Here is a 19,930-nt window from a genome sequence, read left to right as displayed (position 1 = left end):
GCATCTAACCACTCCTTCGCCCGGCGACAGGCTAGGGTGCGGCATCCAACCACTCCTTCGCCCGGCGACAGGCTAGGGTGTGGCATCCAACCACTCCTTCGCCCGGCGACAGGCTAGGGTGCGGCATCTAACCACTCCTTCGCCCGGCGACAGGGTAGGGTGTGGCATCTAACCACTCCTTCGCCCGGCGACAGGCTAGGGTGTGGCATCCAACCACTCCTTCGCCCGGCGACAGGCTAGGGTGCGGCATCTAACCACTCCTTCGCCCGGCGACAGGGTAGGGTGTGGCATCTAACCACTCCTTCGCCCGGCGACAGGCTAGGGTGCGGCATCCAACCAGTCCTTCGCCCGGCGACAGGCTAGGGTGCGGCATCCAACCAGTCCTTCGCCCGGCGACAGGCTAGGGTGTGGCATCCAACCACTCCTTCGCCCGGCGACAGGCCAGGGTGCGGCATCTAACCACTCCTTCGCCCGGCGACAGGCTAGGGTGTGGCATCTAACCACTCCTTCACCAGGCGACAGGCTAGAATAAACTCATTCCTGACGGGAAGGACAGAATTCTGGTAACTCAGCCATGGATGTTGAGTTATTTAGTTGAGAAAGTAGATCAATTTAAGGGTACGTAACTTCGCTCACATATGCTTCAATTACCGTTTTGCTTGAAGTCTTTTTCAGCTATTATGGATTGATTCGGATTATTCCGTTTCATGACTGTGCTCAGCTTAATTTGATATGCTTGCATTTTTTAGTTATGTAGGAGGATGAAGTTTTGCAGGTTCTGTAGTCCAACATGTAACGCCTTTACAGAAATAATAAAAAGATAGAGAATAGTGAAATTAATGATTTCGGCAATGACGATAACTCGCATCCATCCTTTTGTGCAACTGTATCGCAATGAACGGCTTCTCGATGGCTTCGACGTGTAGGTCCCTCGGCTGCGGCTGCTCTACTGATGGTTATAGGAAATCAAAGAGCTGACCTTCAGCCGGCAGCCAAATCACGGCCCAGCTGTCGCTGCGGCAATCGACTGCGAGGCACCTGGTGATTGGAATCCACGGCGACCCTGCAATCAGTGACGTCAGCACCACTTGATAATTTATGTAAATGTTCGTAACTAACCAGAAAATTGGACTCCTCGTGCGATTTCGGGTCTGGTGATGGTCAAATATGGGACATTCATTCATCGCCATTTGTTGCATTGCCAGCCAGTTAAACACTGCATTCACAGGCCTTGGTGCTACGCAGTTGAATTATGGTGTTTTTTTGCGAAAACCGGCACTTCATGGTAAGTGTCACACACCTTCGAAACTGAGCCGTTAGGACATCCGCCGAACTGCTGAGCTTGAGCGGCATGCGAGTGTCCGTGCAGCCAAGGCGACCGTGGGTCATTAAATAGGCACCGCCTGGTCCGCGTACTCGCCCACCGCCCATTGATCCACATAGGCTCTTCCAGGGATCGGCTGATGTGGTCTGCAAGAATTCGCAGAAAGCACCCGGGTGGAGGTTTTACTGCAAGGCAGTTGGAGAAGGTATACAGCAAGTTTACATAATGCTAGAAGGTCGATGGAGTAGTGAGAAACGCGGAAGCTCGATGGGGTTGTCGCAGTTGATGTCGTCCGACCATGTAGCAGCCCCGTTTGTCATAAATAGCTGGCTCCATTACAAGCGCACCCGTGTCCATTCAACTGCCAGGTTTTTAGATTTCCAGCAACTCCAGCCTCACCCACTTCACTTTCGCCGAGTCCAAATTCCCAAAATCCCTAAAACGGCAAAAGCGATAAAATCCTTCCATCGCGCGAGCACCCATCATCACACTGGGCGAATGTGATGAAACTCGGCTTCTAGTCTCAAACGCTCACCCGCTCCTGCCTCCCACATTCGGTGCGTCGCCCACCCTCATCGATTGCCTGCAGGGTGCGCGCGTCAGCTGCGTGCGTGTCCCGGCACACGTGCCCCGAGGCTGCGCCACAATCGGCCGCTCAGCGCTCGTGCTCAATGCGCGCCTTCTGTTTGGCCTGGTCACCATAGCGGCTGCGCGACGGCCCCGGCGCCGGGCCAGGTGTGACGCAGCGCGGCCTATACTGGCAGCCGGCGCGCGCGGCCATCAACATGGGCTCCGGCTCGGTGCGTGACCCCGCGACCGTTTGACCTCGCACGTGACCTTCGGTGACCTGTGACGCTGTGCTGGCAGAAGCGTGGTGTGGGCTTGCGTGCGTTTGGCTCATGATCTTTGCAGGCCTAGTTGCCGTGTGTGGTTTGACGTGGATGAGCCGCTGGCTCTGTTTGCTATTGGAGTGTTAAGTTGTTTGCAGCTGTGTGACCGCTGACCGGTACCACGTGTTTTTGAGCCGTTTTGTACAATGTCAAACACGCCTGCGCCGGGAATACGTGATTGTGCTTCGGTCCCGACGTGCCCCGACATTTACTAAATTGGTCATAGCTTGTCTGATACGACCATTTTTAAAATCGTTTCCAGGCATTAAGTTGTCGTTGTGTTAAAGCTCTTATCATGACTATGGGCGCTATTAATTGCTTACGCCATCTTCATTCTGCACTACTTGTGGAGCAAGGAAGTAGAAAGGTGCGCTGTTCTTTGACCTGATCGTATTTCTCCCCACATTGGTCCTCAACCAGACGGCCTTCCCCGTTTCCCTGCTGCCCGTACCGAACTATCGAGGGTAAACCCCTGCCGTTCGCGCCCCACCGTCATACACCCGCCCCGGTGCGCAGTCTGAGCAGGTCTCGTTGACGGTCCACAGAGTAAGTCCCGGTCCCGGTCGCCGGCGCCGCCGCCGCCGGCGCCCTCCAAGGCGCGCTTGCAGCAGGCACCTCCGTCCAAGAAGGGCGGCGGGTCCCGGCGACCCTCCTTCAACGGGGCCGGCTCCAGGAGACAGTCCTTCAACCCGCTCAAGGAGAACAAGGTACGGATCCTTGGGGGGGGGGGGGGGCAGGGAAGAGACGGTTTTTCAACCCGCTCAAGGAGAACAGGGTACGAACCCGTGGAGGGGTGGGGGGGAGGCAGGGAGGAAACAGTCCAGCAACCCGCTCAAGGAGAACAAGGTACGGACCTGTGGGGGGTGGGGGGAGCAGGGAGGAGACAGTCATTCCACCCACTGAAGGAGAACAAGGCACGGATCCGCGGAGGGGGTAGGGAGGAGACAGTCCTTCAACCCGCTCAAGGAAAATAAGGTACAGCGGGGAGGGGGGGGGGGGGCAGGAAGGAGACAGTCCTTCAACCCACTGAACGAGAACAAGGTACGAACCCGGGAGGGGGGGGGGGGGGGCAGGGAGGAGGCAGTCCTTCAACTTTACTCAAGGAGAACGAGGTGCGGACCCGTGGGGGGGGGGGGGGCAGGGAGAGACAGTCCTTGAACCCACTGAAGCACGAGGTACGAGCTCGTGCGAGAGGGGGGCAGGGAAAAGTCTTTTGAGAGAAGCAGTTGTCCGTCGAGAGTCGCCGTGATGAACAGTTGGTGACTGGCGCCTGGTGTGGAACTGCGGCTGACAAGACACGGAATCTCAAAACGATGAACACGTTGGTCTTGAACGCTTAAAGAATATAAAAGTTGATGGTCTTGCCTTATCAGCCTGCCTCACATTGCTTGCACAATATGAACAGAAATAAACAGTCAGGAATGGTTTCATGACCTTTGCAAGTTTTCTCCTCAAATTCAGTTTTGTTCGGCTTGAGTCCCCTGAGCAGTCCCGATCAATGCGAGAAAGAAGCTCGCGTGCTGTCGTGTGATGTTTCAGTAGACCAACGCCACTCATCACCCGGCAGCTTTAGACTTAAGGGCGGGAATATCAAAGCGAAGTTCGCAATATTCGATGGCGTTGACGTGCTGATCTACGTAGGAATCCCTTTGAAAAGAGATTCGCGAAGAATTCTAGCAACTATGTATGCAGAGAATGTGTGTATGCATGGCATTGAATGGAATTTAAACGCTACGCTAAAATCACGATGCGGAATAAGTCTTCCCAATTTGAGTGTTATTTTGAGGTTGCATGACATTAGATGTGGTATCGACTAAAATGGTGAATCACTGAGTGAATAATCTATGTCCACAAACAGGCGTTTCAGATAAAGTTCGGGCAGTTGTTTTTTTGCAATTTTCACATAACCGAAATTGTTGGGTGTTAGGGACAACTAAAAGCTGCCGTTAGTCGTATCAAACGCTAGATCGAATTGGAATGAAATCTCAGCTTGCAGAATGCTGGTAGGTATGTCCGGTAATTCATAGGTGTTCCGCTTCAGAAATATATTGTTCGCCGCGAAACGAAACGGCCGAGTGGTCAGGGTGGTTGGCAGCCATGCGAGCGATCCGTGTTCGAATCACGGTTGTATCGCGTTGCCTGGATGTTTTCAGGACCCCCATAGTGACTTGCACTCTATAAAGGTTTAGTGAATATGTGTGTCGCGTATTTTTCGATTCCTTCGCACAGTACGGATCGTTACTTCTCCGTACTTTGAGTAGTCAATACGGCTGCTATGCATACAGAAATGTCCGCAGGTGTGCATACATGCATACTCAAATTTCCGTCTGTAAACCATACTATTTGCAGGAATTTAGCAAATGGCCATCACGAACTGTCAAAGTAATCACACAGCTTGGTCTAATCACCACCGACGTCATATATCTAAAAGTTTCCATATTTGCTGGTGATTACACTCATACTTGCTGCCTTCTGTAGCTAGAGGTAACTTTCGCAGCTAATCATATTTTTGTACCGCGAAAACATGCGTGCTGGAAGTATTCAAAGTGCTAAGATGCAGAGAATCCCCCCTCCCCCCTCCGATGTCCAATCTCTTTTAACGCCACATCAATCTCTTTCACTAAGGGAGACGCGTTCCTCCATGCCAATGTCTCTCTACCTGCCCAGGTGTCGATTGGATGACCCCAAGCAAGATCCCTTATCCGTATCCCTTATCCCTTATCGTGTCGCAGCAGCTTGGAACCACCTGCACCCGACCACCACTATATCTCTATCTTTGAGTGATTAAAACTCATGAAAATGCAAACGTTAGATCATGCACCTCGGTTTTAAGCCTGTACTGGGGCTTATATGACTGTACGCCATATATATGTACCCGCTTGAGCTTTGCGTGTCAATGTGGATTCCATGTACTTAAAGCTTGTTTTCATCCATCTTTGTATGTGTGCTCTGGGTTTCGTACATTCTGTTCCTATCAGTTTGGGACGTTTATGAAATTCATTGGTTGACATCGTACGCATTTTAAAGTGTTGTATTTTATAGCATCATATTTTATAGCATCGTATTTTGCACTATCGTATCTTGTAGTACAAAGGATGTTTCGTAGCATCGTATTTTATCCTATTTTTTTGCAATGTGTTGTAACGAATGGGTGAGGGTTATAACAAACCGAGCCTAGTGAACGTTGTACCAAGCCGAACACCCGAAAAGCCACATCATGGATGGATTTCGACCAAACAAATACAACGTAACGTGAATGTTTTTATCCCAGGGAAGGTCCCTGGGGAGGACCGCATGGTAGGCGTTATGGTTGGGTCCAACTCGCCTGCCTGGGTGTAACCGCGCCTCCGAGATTGGTGGGAGGGTTTATCAGGATTGCGGATGTTATACTAGAATACTAGACATTAGAACTAGAACACTAGACACTCCACATTGACACAACTAGCAGACTAATAGCATTTTGAATGGTAAAAAAGGCATGAAAACGTGCATTCTACAAACATTCCACTGCAGGGGCCTCAAACTTATTATGGAAAAATTGAATGGGTATATCCTCAGCTCAGTCCCCTCCCCCCCCCCCCCCCCAGTGGTTATACCCCTGCCTGCCTGAGCATTCCGGTTCCGCTCCTGACCCCACAGACAGCTGACACGGCGGTGTCTTTCTCAGCCGCCTGCGACGCCTACGCCGCGACCGCCGCCGTCAGACCCCAACCTGGCGCAGTGTCCCATCTGCACGCGCGCCTTCGCCAAGGACCGGCTGGAGAAGCACAAGACCATCTGCGAGAAGAGCAACAAGAAGAAGCGCAAGGTGTTTGACCCGATTAAGATGCGGGTCAAGGGCACGGAGTCTGAGCAGTACATCAAGAAGATCAAGAGTGGTGCGAACGATGATAAGGTGGGACGCGGCCAAAAGGTGAAAAACAATGTCTACTTTACGGAGCCGAGAGCACAGTCGCGGACTTGGGTGATCATTGTCTTTACTTGGTCACTTAACCTCCAGTTTCGAGGTGCAGTGAACGAGCTTAACAGCCCACCAGGCGATTTTAATCACCAAAGACCAGGACAGCCTGCTACCCGATCCGATTCATTATTAAGACCGTTGGAGACCTTTTGTCAGTCGGCATCACACAATGGATCGCTCACAGCACTTGGCACCGTTTTAACTCAGCGCATCCCCACGAACATGCCTGCCACTCACAACACTGCCTAGTGACGAAGCACAATTGCCCCAGGCGGATGTCGTTGCTTCCAGATTCCTTGTGGCCCCTGTTTTTTCTTCTCCCTCTAAGCACGATTGCCTCAGACGGATGTCGTTGCTTCCAGATTGCTTGTGGCCCATGTTTTTCTTGTCTCTCGAAGCACAATTGCCTCAGACGGATGTCGTTGCTTCCAGATTGCCTGCGGCCTATGTTTTTTGTCTTGTTTCTCGAAGCACAATTGCCTCAGACAGATGTCGGTGTTTCCAGACTGCTTGCGGCCTATGTTTTGTCTTGTCTCTGGCGCTTTCAGTGGCAGAAGAGGTGATTCTTGCGTTTACGGTGGACTCTGCGTCTGGGTTGTGTGATCATACATGATTTGCTCTGCAGCTGAATCCGCAAGTTGTTACGGTATATGACAAACTGTCTTCGCAGTATGTCATTCTGAAACCAAGGGTGTGCCTTGCAATCCATTATCTTTGCAACTGCGTACGCATGAGCGAAAAAAAATCATTGGTATATTTACAACAAAGCGTGTTGCAAAGGGATTTTGTTAGCGATCATTCATGACCATTCTGTTGACTGCTAAGAAAACATTTTCTGGACCAATTAACATGGTGCAGTGTTCTTGGCGGCATCGACCTGCTTCAACCTCCCGATGTGGGAGCAATGCATCAAACTTGTATTTTAATGACGGAGCCTTACGCAGGACCCAGTAAGACTAAACCAAATACATAAATATTTCTGCCAGGGGCTGATACTTTTGTGATGAAAACAAAACGCGGGGATATGTGCGAAAAACTGCGGCTGTTGCTGCGCTGGCCAGGGTGGCCGGCTGGTTGACAGAACCCCTGTCGCTGCCACCGATGGACAGTTTTTTTTTTCTTTAGTGGCGTTCGGTTTCACTGGCACCCTACCCGCTGGTATGCTGATGATCCCTGCATATGCAATCATTCACCTTCACTATTCCAGCCTTAACTTGGCATAGGCAGGAAGAACCTTGAACCCCTGGCTTCTCACTATAAAATTAACGCTATAAGTCCTTAGTCTTATAATGCTGAGAGAGTCCTCAAGCTTGCAGTTATCGACCTTCCGTACTCAAGAGATACTGTTTAAACGACGCTGTCAAGCAAACGTTATGGCGTCAACGTTGCAAGTTGTGCTTTGATTGTGACTTATTATAGCCACTTGGAATAATAAGTAAAATTTGCAATATCGCGTACCGAGAATGTAACTAACGTGTGCTTGATAACGCCTTTTAACTGGTGCTTCCTGGTATACTGAGGGCTGGTAGCTCGTAACGACTCTGAGCCCAACCAGAGCTGGTTTATTTTGTTGCCTTTCAACTAGTGATTCCTGGTATAGTGGGGGCTGGTAACTCGTCATCGTAACAACTCTGAGCCCATCCAGAGCTAGTCTACTTTGTTTAAACCTGGATTGGGGACCGCTTGATTTCTAAGCACCCACGTTGGGTCAAATGCGGATCTCATTAGAATTGCACCGGGGAAGCTATCCTGCACATTTTGGCAAATGCCCAGCCTATACATGCTCGTGGTGCATACTAACAGCCGCTCCGAGTCGCCATTAACGATGAGATGCCACTTCCGATGAATTACCACGACGCGCATTTGACAGCCCGTTTGGCAGCCCATTTGGCGGACTTAACCCCGTTCGCATCCTTCGACTGGACAGTGACCTGGCCTCCGTACGACCGATATGACCTCCACCACGGTATGACTGGCCGGACGGTGACCTCGCATCCGCCCAGCGCTGCATGACAGGCCGGACAGTGGCCTCCTCAACCGACCCTACCCCCGCCCCCCCCCCCCCCCCAAACACCACGACCACGATGCTTGACGAGGTGGTGACAGTCTCCTCTTCTCACAGGACCCTAACCTGTGCCCACTCACCCGCAGTCTCCGAAGAAGGCCGACTGGCGCAAGCAGCACGAAGAGTTCGTGGCCAACATCCGGGCCGCCAAGCAGGCGCAGGCGCACCTGGACGCGGGCGGCAAGCTGGAGGACCTGCCGCCGCCGCCGCCGTCCGACACGTCTGACTACGTCGAGTGTCCGCACTGCGGCCGGCGCTTCAACGAGGCCGCCGCCGACCGTCACATCCCCAAGTGCTCGTCCATCTCGAGCAACAAGGCGCCCGGCCAGCCGCCGCCGAAGCAGGGCGGCCGCGGTGGCGGCAGGAAGCGCCGGTAGAGCGCGGAGAGGGCGGGTAGAGCGGCGGGAGGGCCGGAGGAGCACTGAGATGACAGGCTGAGAGCGAGGAGCGCGCGCAGAGAGCAGTGGGGGTAGGTATCTCAGGTACCTGCAGCGAGCAGAGGGGTATCTCAGGTACCTGCAGCGAGCAGAAGGCAGTGGAGGCAGGTATCTCAGGTACCTGCGGCAAGCAGAGGGCGGTGGGGTAGGTATCTCCGGTACCTGCAGCGAGAACAGGGCGTTGGGGCAGGTATCTCTGGTGCCTACCGCAGGCAGAGGGCGGTACGGGAGGCATCTCCGGTACCTGCAGCGGGAAGAGGGCGGTGAGGGGGCAAGTACCTCAGATGCCTGCAGCGCCAGACGGCAGGAATGTCGCTGGTGGTGGCGGCTTGTGTTGCGGGAGGAGGCGCCGGGTTTGAGCGCTGGCAGGCGCGTGGTCCCCCGCGAGGCGGGACAGTTGTGGCCACTGAGGGCATGGCGTGTCGGCAAAGTGCTGCTGTTCGTCGCGCGGCGGGAGGTTGCTGAAATCGTCTCATGATTGAGTCAGTGATTGATTGGGGAAATTGGGGCGTGATTGAGTCAGTCCTGCCCAAATCGATGCGCTGGTGTCTTATGTCTTGTACCCGTCTTGTGTGCGGGCACACCGCCGCCGGACGGGTTAGGAACATGTCTTTGCGGCTACAGGCCACAGTAGAAACGAATCGCACTCCGCTGGCCTATGACGGATGCAAACTGTTAAAGCAAAGGCAGCGCAGTTAGCGGGGTGGAAAACATTTGGACGCTCGGACCACGGTAAAATGCTTTACGAGCACACCATTAAGCGGGCGAAGTTGTGCAAGTTGTTGAACGATGTGCCTGATAAGTTTTTTGATTAAATGTTGGTTAGTACTGGTGATGCCGGCTTATTTTCGCACACCAACACGCTTTGCATTACTGTAGAATGAACCCAGCAATACTATAGTTTTTGTTAAGACCAATAATGGCCCGGCTGTCGTTGCCAGCTTCCGGAGGTCGTACTGATAATCTAACACCGTGCCTATACCGTTCCGCTTTTCTGTGATAACATATATGCTACGTCGACAAGACGATCAGTAATATGCCGCGCACGTTTGCGGCTGTTGCACGGGTGAGGAGCCCTGTGCGAAGTGTAAATGCGCCACTGGGTCACTGCAGTAGCTGGAGAAATATATATAGTTCTTGATCCACGGTTTCTGGAGGAAATTCTGCCATGCAGTGCGGCATGGTGGCAAAAGGTGCTGGTTAGCGGAAGGCTGGGACTACAACGTGTTCGATAACAGGTATGTATTTACCGTGAACGACTGTTGTTTGCTATGGTGGTGCGTGTGTATAGAAAGCCCTGCATGCCTTTAAATACACCCAGACACATTTAACGAAACGTAAAGGATGGTTAGCATTCTGCATCAATTCCAATTCGGTGGGAAACAAAGTCACGGAAGTCTTGAACGAGCCTCAAAATTGTGAGTTGACGAACTTCACCGATAGAGGTGGTCAGGTAGGTACACTAAAAATAGATATTGGCCGTAACACATTTCAAGGCAACACGCATTGCGCTAATTGGAGTTTGAATGAGGACGATATTTCATCAGAATTGAGTGCACAAGCGGTTTGCAGTTGAGAAAGCGGGACATAGGACATAGCCAGGACATAGCCAGCCCGTGTAGGTGCTCCCCCAGAAAGCATTTTGATGGATTTGAGACAGGTGCATTTCGTGCCTAACATATTACTGGGAGCTGCTCCACGAAATGAAATAATCGGTGAAAATTACATTTCTCTTCATAATTTGATCCGATACCAACCACAAACAAATAGCTCTAAAACCGTCAAAGCATCCATCACGGTCCTCTGGTTCACTGAGTCTTGCCTGGCACGTCCTCCCTCTGCGCCGTGTTCCTCACGCACAAACACACACACATGCAACGATCCAACATATTTATTTCGTAATCACCTTCATTTAACCGGGACAACGACTTCACATAAAAACAGTGTCACCCACGCACTCGGCAGCCTCTGGCATGGCGTCGCGCATGCAACGGACTACCTGGCTAAGACAAAGCATCCTCCACGAAGAACGTTTGTACAGTGATGTTCAGCACCGAAGCACTCTGATCGATGACGTCACAGGTCGGCGAGAGCGTCAGGTCACGTGGACAACGGCAGACCCCAGTGAGCCGATACAGGGTCGCACCAAGGCGTTGCCACATGGCGTTGGGCCGGCACCCGGGCCGGGTCGGCCGGCGCTCCGATGGTTCTCGCTACGCGGCTCCCCCGATCCGTTTAAACACACGTTGCGTGCGAAAACACGCGGCTATGCGTCACAGACCACGCAGTATTCCGGGGGTGCAAGATGTCATACACGATGGGTCAGGCGCGGGGCCTCATACCTAGCCCCGCAGCATTCCGAAACGGGTCATGATTTCCGCCATGCTCGAGCGTACAGAACGAACAACGGCAAGCCTGTCTCGAATTAACGGAGTCGGAACCTCGCTAGCTCTCTCCCTGGGGCATCCCCAAATCCAAATCCAAATCCCCCTGGGGCATCTGAACTCTCGGGACCGTGTCTGACGCCGCAACACGCGGGTAAAGGTGTGGGTTCCCCGGTCTCATCGGTTTCTTTCCCAGCCGACGCTCCAGCGTCTCCTCCAGCATGCTCCACACGCCGCTTACCTTCTTCACGGTTACGCGCCACCAGCAGACGTTCCCGTTCGGGGAGCCGCAACCCTCGCGCACGCCTCCAGCCCTGCACACGCCGCGAACATCCCTTCCATCTCACCAACCGCGCCCGCACCTGCACATCCTCCCTACCCTCCCCCTCCCCAGTTTCCCTCTTTTCTTGCCCCCTCCCCCCCCCCCCCCCCCAGCTACCCGTCCAGCTCGCACTTGCCCGTCTGGCGGTATGGCTTGGCGGCGGCGAGCGGCACCGCCTGGCGGATGCTGGGCGGCAGGCAGCCGCGCAGGCGGTCGTGCCGCTCGGCCGGCATGTTGAACGCGGCCAGGCACTTCTTGAGCCAGCAGGCGCGGCAGCGCGTGTCGGCCGCGTGCCGCGGCGCCAACACCGGGATGTGGCAGCGGCCCAGGCCCAGCAGGCACTGGATCGGCTGCGCGGGCTGCACGCGGCCGGCGAACTGGCGGCACGCGTCGCACGCGTACGAGCCGTGCAGCCGGCAGCGCGCCGTGTGCGTGTAATACTTGGTGCCCCCGCACACGCCGCATGTGACGAAGCCCGGCGACGGCGGCTCCGAGCTGGCGGCCGGCACGGGCGGCGCGTGTCAGCACGGCGCTGGGTGGCGGGGCGACGGAGGGCACGGCGGCGGCCATGTCGCAGCCAGTGGCGCAAAACGGTACAGTTCACAACGCGTGTACGCGCTTCAGGTCAACACCCACCCATGTCGTTGACCTTTTACGCACCGGGTGGCGAAGGATGAGGCGGTCAGGTCACTTTTCCGTCCCAGCAGGAAAGAAGTTGAGACATACTGTTAGGTTGAATGGATGCGGAAACAATGTTCGGCGCGGATCGCTCTGCCAACGGTTCTACTAATATCGCTGGGGAAGGAGAGGAAGTATTATGAGGAAGGAGTTGTCGGGTCAAGACACAAGATATTACGACAATGAGTCCACCTAATTTCATCTCCTGCATAAGCAACAGCAGCATCTGCACCTGTACGACAAACACAAAACAATAACTAGGACACAACCACATCCCACATTTCCTCAACTCGTAATCTGTTACTGTAAGTGAATAACCATACGCGCCCGCCTGTCTCCCCGTTGCCGCAGCATCTTTCGCGGAAGCGAGATGGTCACTTACGGTGCACGTCCAATGAGTGAATCTCGAGGCCGAATGACCAGCTTGCCTGCACACCACACACGTTCACCGAGAGATCTGATACAGCCCGTCCGACACGACAGCCGTGACCATCGCGGCCGTCTGGATGGGGAATTGTCGGTTGCGGCCGCTTACCAATGGAAGTCATGCCCCCCCCCCGCGCTGATGCACTTAACACCATTACAGGGCTAAATCGAAGCCATAATCAATACAAATAAACTGAATGTATGAACCATGAACAGCCATAAAGAAAATACTCAAACGGAAGATTTCAAACACTATGAACAGAGCATATACGGCTGAACAGCTACTGAAATCGAATAGAAAATGGCGCAAAAACATTCCCGAATTTCCACATCCAAGAAGACTGACAACATAGGAAAAATGCACAAAGCCAGGAAAAACCGATAACATATTAAGCGCGAGCCGCTGCCGCGGTTTCTGCGCCCACGTGGCACATCGCAAACCATCACGGCCCATCCGCAGGCCACCACTGCGGCCGCCTGTACCCTGCGCTCGGTGTGGAGCACCCACCTGGGCGGCGGGGAAGGCGGTCTGCGCGGCGGCAGCGGCTGCTCCAGCCGCTGCTGCTGCTGCTGCTGCGGCCGGGACAGCTTCAGCTTCATCGGCGCCACGGAGCGCACGGCAAACGTGTCGTCGCCGCCGGCGCCGCCGGGAGCGGGCCGCGCTCCGCTGCCCGGCTGGCGCGAGCGCAGGTTTTCCTGCGGCCAGCAGCGCGGAGCGTGAGCCGACCGAGCCGCCGAGTGAAGGGCCACGGCCCAACGCTCACGTGGCATGGACGTGGGGAAGCGGTTTGATGGGACACGGCGCATTCGCACCCTGCGTAATATTTTCGCAAGCGCTGGCGATACAACTTCCAAACCAGTTACATGTTTTTGCAAACATTGGTGATGCAACCTTAAACACGATCATCGCTGCGTTACGTTAGTATTGATAAGTAGAAAGTCCGAAGTTACCGTTTAAGGGTATGGGTGGGAGTGAGTTAATCAACAACGGCGTTATAATTCCAACGCTTGGAAACCTGATCAAAGGCGCTGCGGAAGTAGCACCAGAGACGGTGTGGTCCTCCAGAACGCACGGGAATGCTAGCCGATTACATCGCAGCAATCGTGGGGGAGCAGCCGAGAAACCCATGCATCACCTACCTGGAACTTGTTCCACGCTTTTCTGGCATGCTCTGGGTGAAATTCTTTCAGATGGCTGAGCACGGATTTCGGATCCCGGAATTTGGAATGGCAAACACGACACACGTACGCCTCCTTCTTGCCTGGAACGATACCAAGGACGAGCATAGTTACTTCTCGAGCACGGGCAGTGAGCGCCTTGTTCGTGCGCTTAAAACCATCCTTAAAACTCGGGTTAAACGTCTTCAAAGTCGGGGGGTAGCATTAGGTTTGGTACTGGTCCACGGCACCTGTCCACGTAAACGGCGCACTTCTCGTCCAGTTCCTGGGACCCTGTTCACAATGACGGGTGTAAGTACATCAAACAGGTACAATTCATCCGCGCATCGAGTAACGGGCCAATCGCGCCCCACGGCAACATGGCCATCTGTACAAGACCATGCCAAACCCTGCGTCCGCGTATCGTGCCTGGGCAACGCGCTTCGACGAGCGCACTCCGCAGCGCCCATTAATCGCCTGTTAAACCGTCCCAACAGTCAGCGAGTCTGTGACATCACGCACGACGTAAATCACAACAAAGAGCGGCCTTTGGTAAATTGGTTATCTATTCGAACAACCAAGGCCTGGAATAAAGCTACAGCACCTTTGTCACAGCCGGATTGATCAAATAAAACCGCGTTACCCAAAATGGGCAGGACTGAACTTGACAGACTTTGCTGGTACCTTCGCGCTGGTGCACAATGCTTCTTCACGACCGACCTGCGCCAGGCGCGACCCCAATGGCCACTTGCCAGCTGACCTATTCCCGTCGGTTAGGCTGAACAATGAGCACTTTCTGATACTCGTACCCGGAGCCGCTGAATTACAAGTTCATTATCGCTCTCCATACCGCCGAGGCAGCTGCGGCAGCTGCCGCCAAAAACCAGCGTCATCGCCACCAACGACGCTCAAACGCCGCATGACGCAAGCATCCAGCGAAAACAGCCCCGAAGGCCGGCATTACCAGCACACGGACGTCCGGTGGCGTGATGTACAGGACCAACCAACCGAGATGTACAGGAGGCATGCCTCACCATTGGTCGGCCTCCTAGGTGGCGCTGGCGGCGCTGGCAGCGGCGGCCGCCGCGCCACGGGCCGCGGCAGCGGCGGCGGCGGCAACGGCGGAGACGGGGAACGACCGCGCTCCTCCTCAGAGTCCTCCTCCTCCGAGGAGCTGGTGTCCTCCAGACGCCTTACGCGCGGTGCCTGGCGCGGCGCACGCTGGGTTAGTCCACAAGGCGTGACCGGTGACGCCGCGAGCTCAGGGCTCGGAACGCGCGGCACCCAAAACGTGACGGCACGGGTAACGGTCACAACCGGATCAACTGGCTCCAACGGGTCCCACGCGGCCAAGTGCATCATTTTCAAATGCTAAGTAGGCCACCCCTCCCACACTTCCAGCAGCCCAGCAGCTCACACAGCAGCCCTGAGCGGGCCGCGCAAAGCTGCTTCTGAGCCGGCCCACGCAGCAGCCCCGAGCGGGCCGCGCGGCGCACCCCGCACCTTGGGTGGCCGCACGACGAGCGGCGGCACGCGCGGCCGCGGCCGCTCTCGCTCCTCGCGCTTCTGCTCCTCGCACGGGTGCCTGTCGAGCTGGCGCTGGTTCAGGAACGACTGGCCGCAGCGCGTGCACACCGCCAGCCGTGTGGCGTGCGCCGAGGCGCTGTGCACGCGCAGCGCCATCTGCGAGGAGCAGCCGGCGTGGCAGAGCGCGCAGGTGAACCTGGGGAGGGCGCAAAGGTCAGCTGACGCGGGCGACCGCCGTTTGAGGCCGGGGGGAGTGTGGATGTGTGTGATGATGCGAAAACGTAAAAATTGTTATGTCTTGACGAGCATACGCCATGTGGTGACGGTGCTGCGTTGGGAAGGTCGGTGGTCGGGTACGGGAACGACGTCTGTGGCCAGTTCTCCATTGACCCACCGTCCAAGCTCCGCCCATTGAGGTGGCAAAATGCGACGTCACAGATACGCGCCAATGAAAAACGCCTTTAAATCAAAATATTAAGAACAACAATCAACTGATGTAAGCACATGGAGACATCTAGCGCCCACAAATGGTGCCATTATTGGTACTGCAATATGCTGAATATGCTGCGAATGCTGCACATCATTTGATTTGAAAGCTATTGGCAAGTTCTGCCGCCAAAAACAACATTGAGCATTACACTATCCTCGTGCTATCAAAACCGGCCCATTTGTCCGACATACCAAAGCGTTAAGAGCGCGTTGACCGTTGCTAGAATTGCTATGTAAACAGCAACGACTTATTTGTAAACACACACACTTCTTTCACCTCTCAACTCAGAAGGGAGTGGGTTTGAGTCGTGGCATCATATGTAAGTAATGGGCTTACTCCAAGCTGGGGAATGGGTTCCCAGTTGCCAATGAAGAATGGGACCCAGATGTCACAGAAGCGTGTCAAACTGCAAGTCCCTCGTCATGCGTTTTACTACTCGGAGGTACTCGTTTTGCAATGCTGCAGGAATGATCAGTGTGCAGGTAAAGTAAACACATGCAATACACAACAAAAAACACCTAGCTTGTAAAACCATGCCAGTGTGCACAACACAAGCCGAGCAGGCAAGTATACGCCTGGCAGGAAGTCTGTGAACGAGCCAGGCTGGATACAGTAGCTGACGCCCAGTGCGCCCCCACAGTTGAACAGAACTTGCTCAGCTCTCATGCGGAGCTCTCCCAACACCGCCGGCACTGCCGCTGTGCCGTGCTGAGCATACGGCGCCCGTGCCCCACGCCCCACGTGATCCAGCACACGCCGCAGCCCCGCCTCGACCTGGGCCAGGCCGCCTCGGGGCTGCTTCCCGTACCCCACGCAGCCAGGCGGCCCGCCTCTCGCTGTCCCGCGCCGCCCTCACCTGGGCTTGCCGGCCGGCTCGGCGCCGCTGCCGCCGGCCATGTTGGCCGTCGAGGCGAGCAGGTGGAGGCCGCTGGCCGCCTCGTCGCCGGTGGCGCCACCCTCCGGCTGCGAGCCGAACAGCTGCGACGCATCGCGCGGCTTGTAGAAGTCGGCCAGGTTCACCACCACCACCTACCGCACGCCAGGAAGATCAGATCAGATCAGATCAGATCGGGTCGGGCCAGGTCAGGTCAGGTCAGGTAAGGCGTCGTGAGCGGCGCGGTCGACAGCGAACCGGACCTCGGCACGACACACCCGGGTCCAAATGCTGCACGCAACGTAAATGCTCATGCGCCTCCGGCAAAAAGTACTGCCGTTAATGAAGGCAACCACAATCACCAATAAATAAACGGCTAACCAGCCAGCACACAACACACGAGCAGCCATCCCCGAGCTGGCATCCCACTGGCAAGCCGCGTGAGCCAAGGCCGTCAGATCATCAACCGCGCCTTAAAAAAAAAAGCAAGAGGCTCCCCTCGAGCAGTACACCACAACGACGACAAAACGATCCGCCGGCGGCACACGCCTAGCCCTCGCGTGCGGCCAACAGCCGGAGGTGCGCTCCACCTGCGAGCCGACGTCGATCTCGACGCTCTTGTTGAGGGCGTCGATGCCGATCTTGGGGATCCACTCGTCGATGGGCGCCGGCTCGGGCGTCGAGCCGTCGTTCTCGACGGCCGGCGCGCAGCTGTCCAGCAGGTGGTCCATGTAGCCGGGCCCGTGCTCGGCCGAGAGGCGCTCCAGCTGACGGGCCAGCGGCGCCGACAGGCCCACCGTCACCGTCTCCATGGCGGCTGCAACGGCGCGCGGTGGGGGCTCAGACCGCGTGGGCGGGACTAACGTCACTGTCTCCACTATGGTTGGAGCAGAAAACAGCTGGAGGTCGGAGCAGAACCAATGGTTGGAGGACATGAAAGCCTCTTGGTGTGATGGCTTTTGACTGCTGATGTGAAAGCAATGTTGACATTCATTTGGAGATACTTGGATGCAGCACCAATCTATTGAGCTTTTCATGACTTTCCACAACAATCTCACCTCTTAGAAACATCACCAGCTTCCCTGAAACCCTAAACAGTAAACTGCTCAGGAAACCCTGATACACCATAAAAACAGGTGACCATAATTCTGGCTTAGAAGCAGTTTGATAGCAGTGGTCATTTTGCTGTGGTACCCAGTCTTCATGAATTATTTACTTATTGCAAGGAATGAAATTCCATTGCCCTCAAAGATAATGTCTGTGCATAGGCTAGAGTGACCTATGTAAACAGCGTCTGTGAATTATGCTAGCCACTTCAAAGTTCCATTGAATTTGTCAGACAGTGGAGATTGGTGATAAATTTCATGTTGTGGTACTACCAAATGGGATAAGATGAAATGTTGGTGCAGCAGCCTTCTGGTGAAATGTCTGGTATCTATTTTCCCAGCCTCACCAAATTTTGGTTGCTAAAAGCAAAAGAAGCTGTTTGTGTTTTATCAGCAGGGACTCAACCACAACCTGGTAATAAATTTAAATCAATCCCATTACTGAATAAAACACTAACACCACACTACTGCATTAGCACATCAGATTTAAATGCACTTGCAATACCATGACCATATTCCTCTTGTTTAAAAGTAGACTTAAGATTACAAGAAGAAAAGGCACATCTTATACCTGCAATGCTTAAAGCCAAAAAAACTTGAAAGCAGCCAAAAATAGCAATGACCTGTTGGTCAACAAGCTAAATCAGCATGAGGCAGAGCACCCTGTTAAATCTTACACCCGGCAAAAGGATAAGGCTATGCTTGCCTAACCTTACACTAGTGTTCACACATGAACTTAACAGCTTTGGTCAGGTTGGGTAATGTCATGTCAGGTCATGTTGACAGGAAAATACGCACCCTTATGACTTACCAACCTTAGTAGGTTGATGATTAAATTTGCTGAAGGAATTCCTCTGAACCAGATATGCTCTACCCAAGCTGACATTCTGCTATGCACATAAAAGCAAAAAAACATAGGGTGTGGCACTGCTACAGATACTTCCACCCATATAACATGATCATATTTTTACCCTACCTTTACACACTATTGGTTTTGTGTATTCACCAATCAATTAGCAGGGTCGCTCTCAACATGTGATACATACATCACAGAAAATGCCAGTGCACACACATCTTATGACCATTTATGGCATCACATTGTGAAAGCTGCATAACACCTACCTTTAGAGGCAGGGACATAGTTTCACACATTTGGGGATCTAAACCGTGGGAAACCCACCTCCTAAATTCACTGAGGGTTTCTCCCCAGATTTAGCTCACTTTTCTCTCAAAGTTTGGGGCTGACACTGAACTCGGGGGGAACTGGAGCCCAACATTGGGAGGGGGGAATAAGAGATCCAACCGAACAGGAAACCTCTGCCTCAGAATGCACCGTACAGTACAGCATGCAGCACTTTCTGTTGCCCTGTCCTACCCACCAAGGGATGTGGTTGTCGTAAAATGTTGCTTTCAATACAATGAAAGTTTCCCACACTGGCAATACAGCCTGTCCACAAAGAAAGGAACTTATTGTAAGAAGACGTTATTATCACCTATTTGTGGAACCCTACAACAGCCTGATCGACAGGTCCGGAACAAACTTGCATCACGAACCGATTTGAGCGCCTGCCAGATACGACATGTACGACGAGATGCAGCCAAATATCGAAATGATGTTACAAAATAATCGACTAGCGCTAAAACTTCCTAGCAAATACACACCAAAGGCACGAAACGCGCACAACAACCACTGGGCATACCCGCGCCAAGGCCACCACGCTGTCCACACAGAATCTTGATTCAATGCAAACTCACCAGGAAAATAGATACCAGGTACAACCAAATCCGAACATAAACTTTAGTATCCTACTAGAGAGATACTAGACCTGTAAGTATATGCTAAAACGTTAGTTTCAACTAGATATTTGGCAATTTGTCACTGGAGGCGGCGTTGCGCATGCTACAAGAGTGAATATGCTTCGAATTGAAACGGGTGTTACGAGCACGGATGTCGATTTGTATTAGTCTGAGTGTCCAAGTATCCTTGCCTTAAATCCTATTCAACCCCCCCCCCCCCCCTCCCTCCAGCGGTGAGTTGATGGTCTTGTCCTTCTGGGACTGAAGTACAAGCAGGGCATTCAAAAAGGGGATCAAAATTACAATTTTTTAAGAAGGGGTGTGCTTCATGTTTCATAGGTAAAAGGAATAAACGACTGCAAACTGCAATGCTATGTTCAGTTGAGTGCAGCTGACTAAGCTTATCACTGAAAACTCTTTATTCGCAACGTGTTTACCTGATCTTTTTTGCATCGTGCATGCTTTTCCTATGGCGCTAGGCATTTGTTTGA

At 53.7% G+C, this 19,930-nt stretch overlaps 1 protein-coding gene across 2 annotated transcripts; it reads left to right on the top strand.

The window, feature by feature from the left end:
* The first annotated feature begins 2,100 nt into the window (after window positions 1-2,100).
* LOC119109504 (zinc finger C2HC domain-containing protein 1C) lies at window positions 2,101-9,806 on the top strand. 2 transcript variants are annotated; one of them, XM_037233149.1, is made up of 4 exons: window positions 2,101-2,124; window positions 2,760-2,921; window positions 5,882-6,109; window positions 8,327-9,806. In XM_037233149.1, the coding sequence occupies exons 1-4, from the start codon at window positions 2,110-2,112 to the stop codon at window positions 8,615-8,617; spliced, it is 696 nt and encodes a 231-aa protein (XP_037089044.1). In that variant the 5' UTR covers window positions 2,101-2,109; the 3' UTR covers window positions 8,618-9,806. The 2 variants fall into 2 exon arrangements, with proteins under 2 accessions (XP_037089044.1, XP_037089036.1); XM_037233141.1 differs by having other exon boundaries at window positions 5,882-6,127.
* The last annotated feature ends 10,124 nt before the right edge of the window (window positions 9,807-19,930 follow it).

Source organism: Pollicipes pollicipes, unplaced genomic scaffold (genome assembly GCF_011947565.3).
Source record: "Pollicipes pollicipes isolate AB1234 unplaced genomic scaffold, Ppol_2.1 Scaffold_2555;HRSCAF=2994_pilon_pilon_pilon, whole genome shotgun sequence".
In the NCBI taxonomy this organism is placed as follows: domain Eukaryota; kingdom Metazoa; phylum Arthropoda; class Thecostraca; order Pollicipedomorpha; family Pollicipedidae; genus Pollicipes; species Pollicipes pollicipes.
Note: the sequence above shows the minus strand (reverse complement) of the source record. Positions and strands in the feature narration are given on the sequence as shown.

Bases quoted from the DNA above. Each gene is read 5' to 3' on its own strand.
- LOC119109504 (XM_037233141.1), top strand. The intron at 2,922-5,881 runs GTACGGATCCTT...TGTCTTTCTCAG, and splicing joins ACCCGCTCAAGGAGAACAAG to CCGCCTGCGACGCCTACGCC. The intron at 6,128-8,326 runs GTGAAAAACAAT...ACTCACCCGCAG, and splicing joins AGGTGGGACGCGGCCAAAAG to TCTCCGAAGAAGGCCGACTG.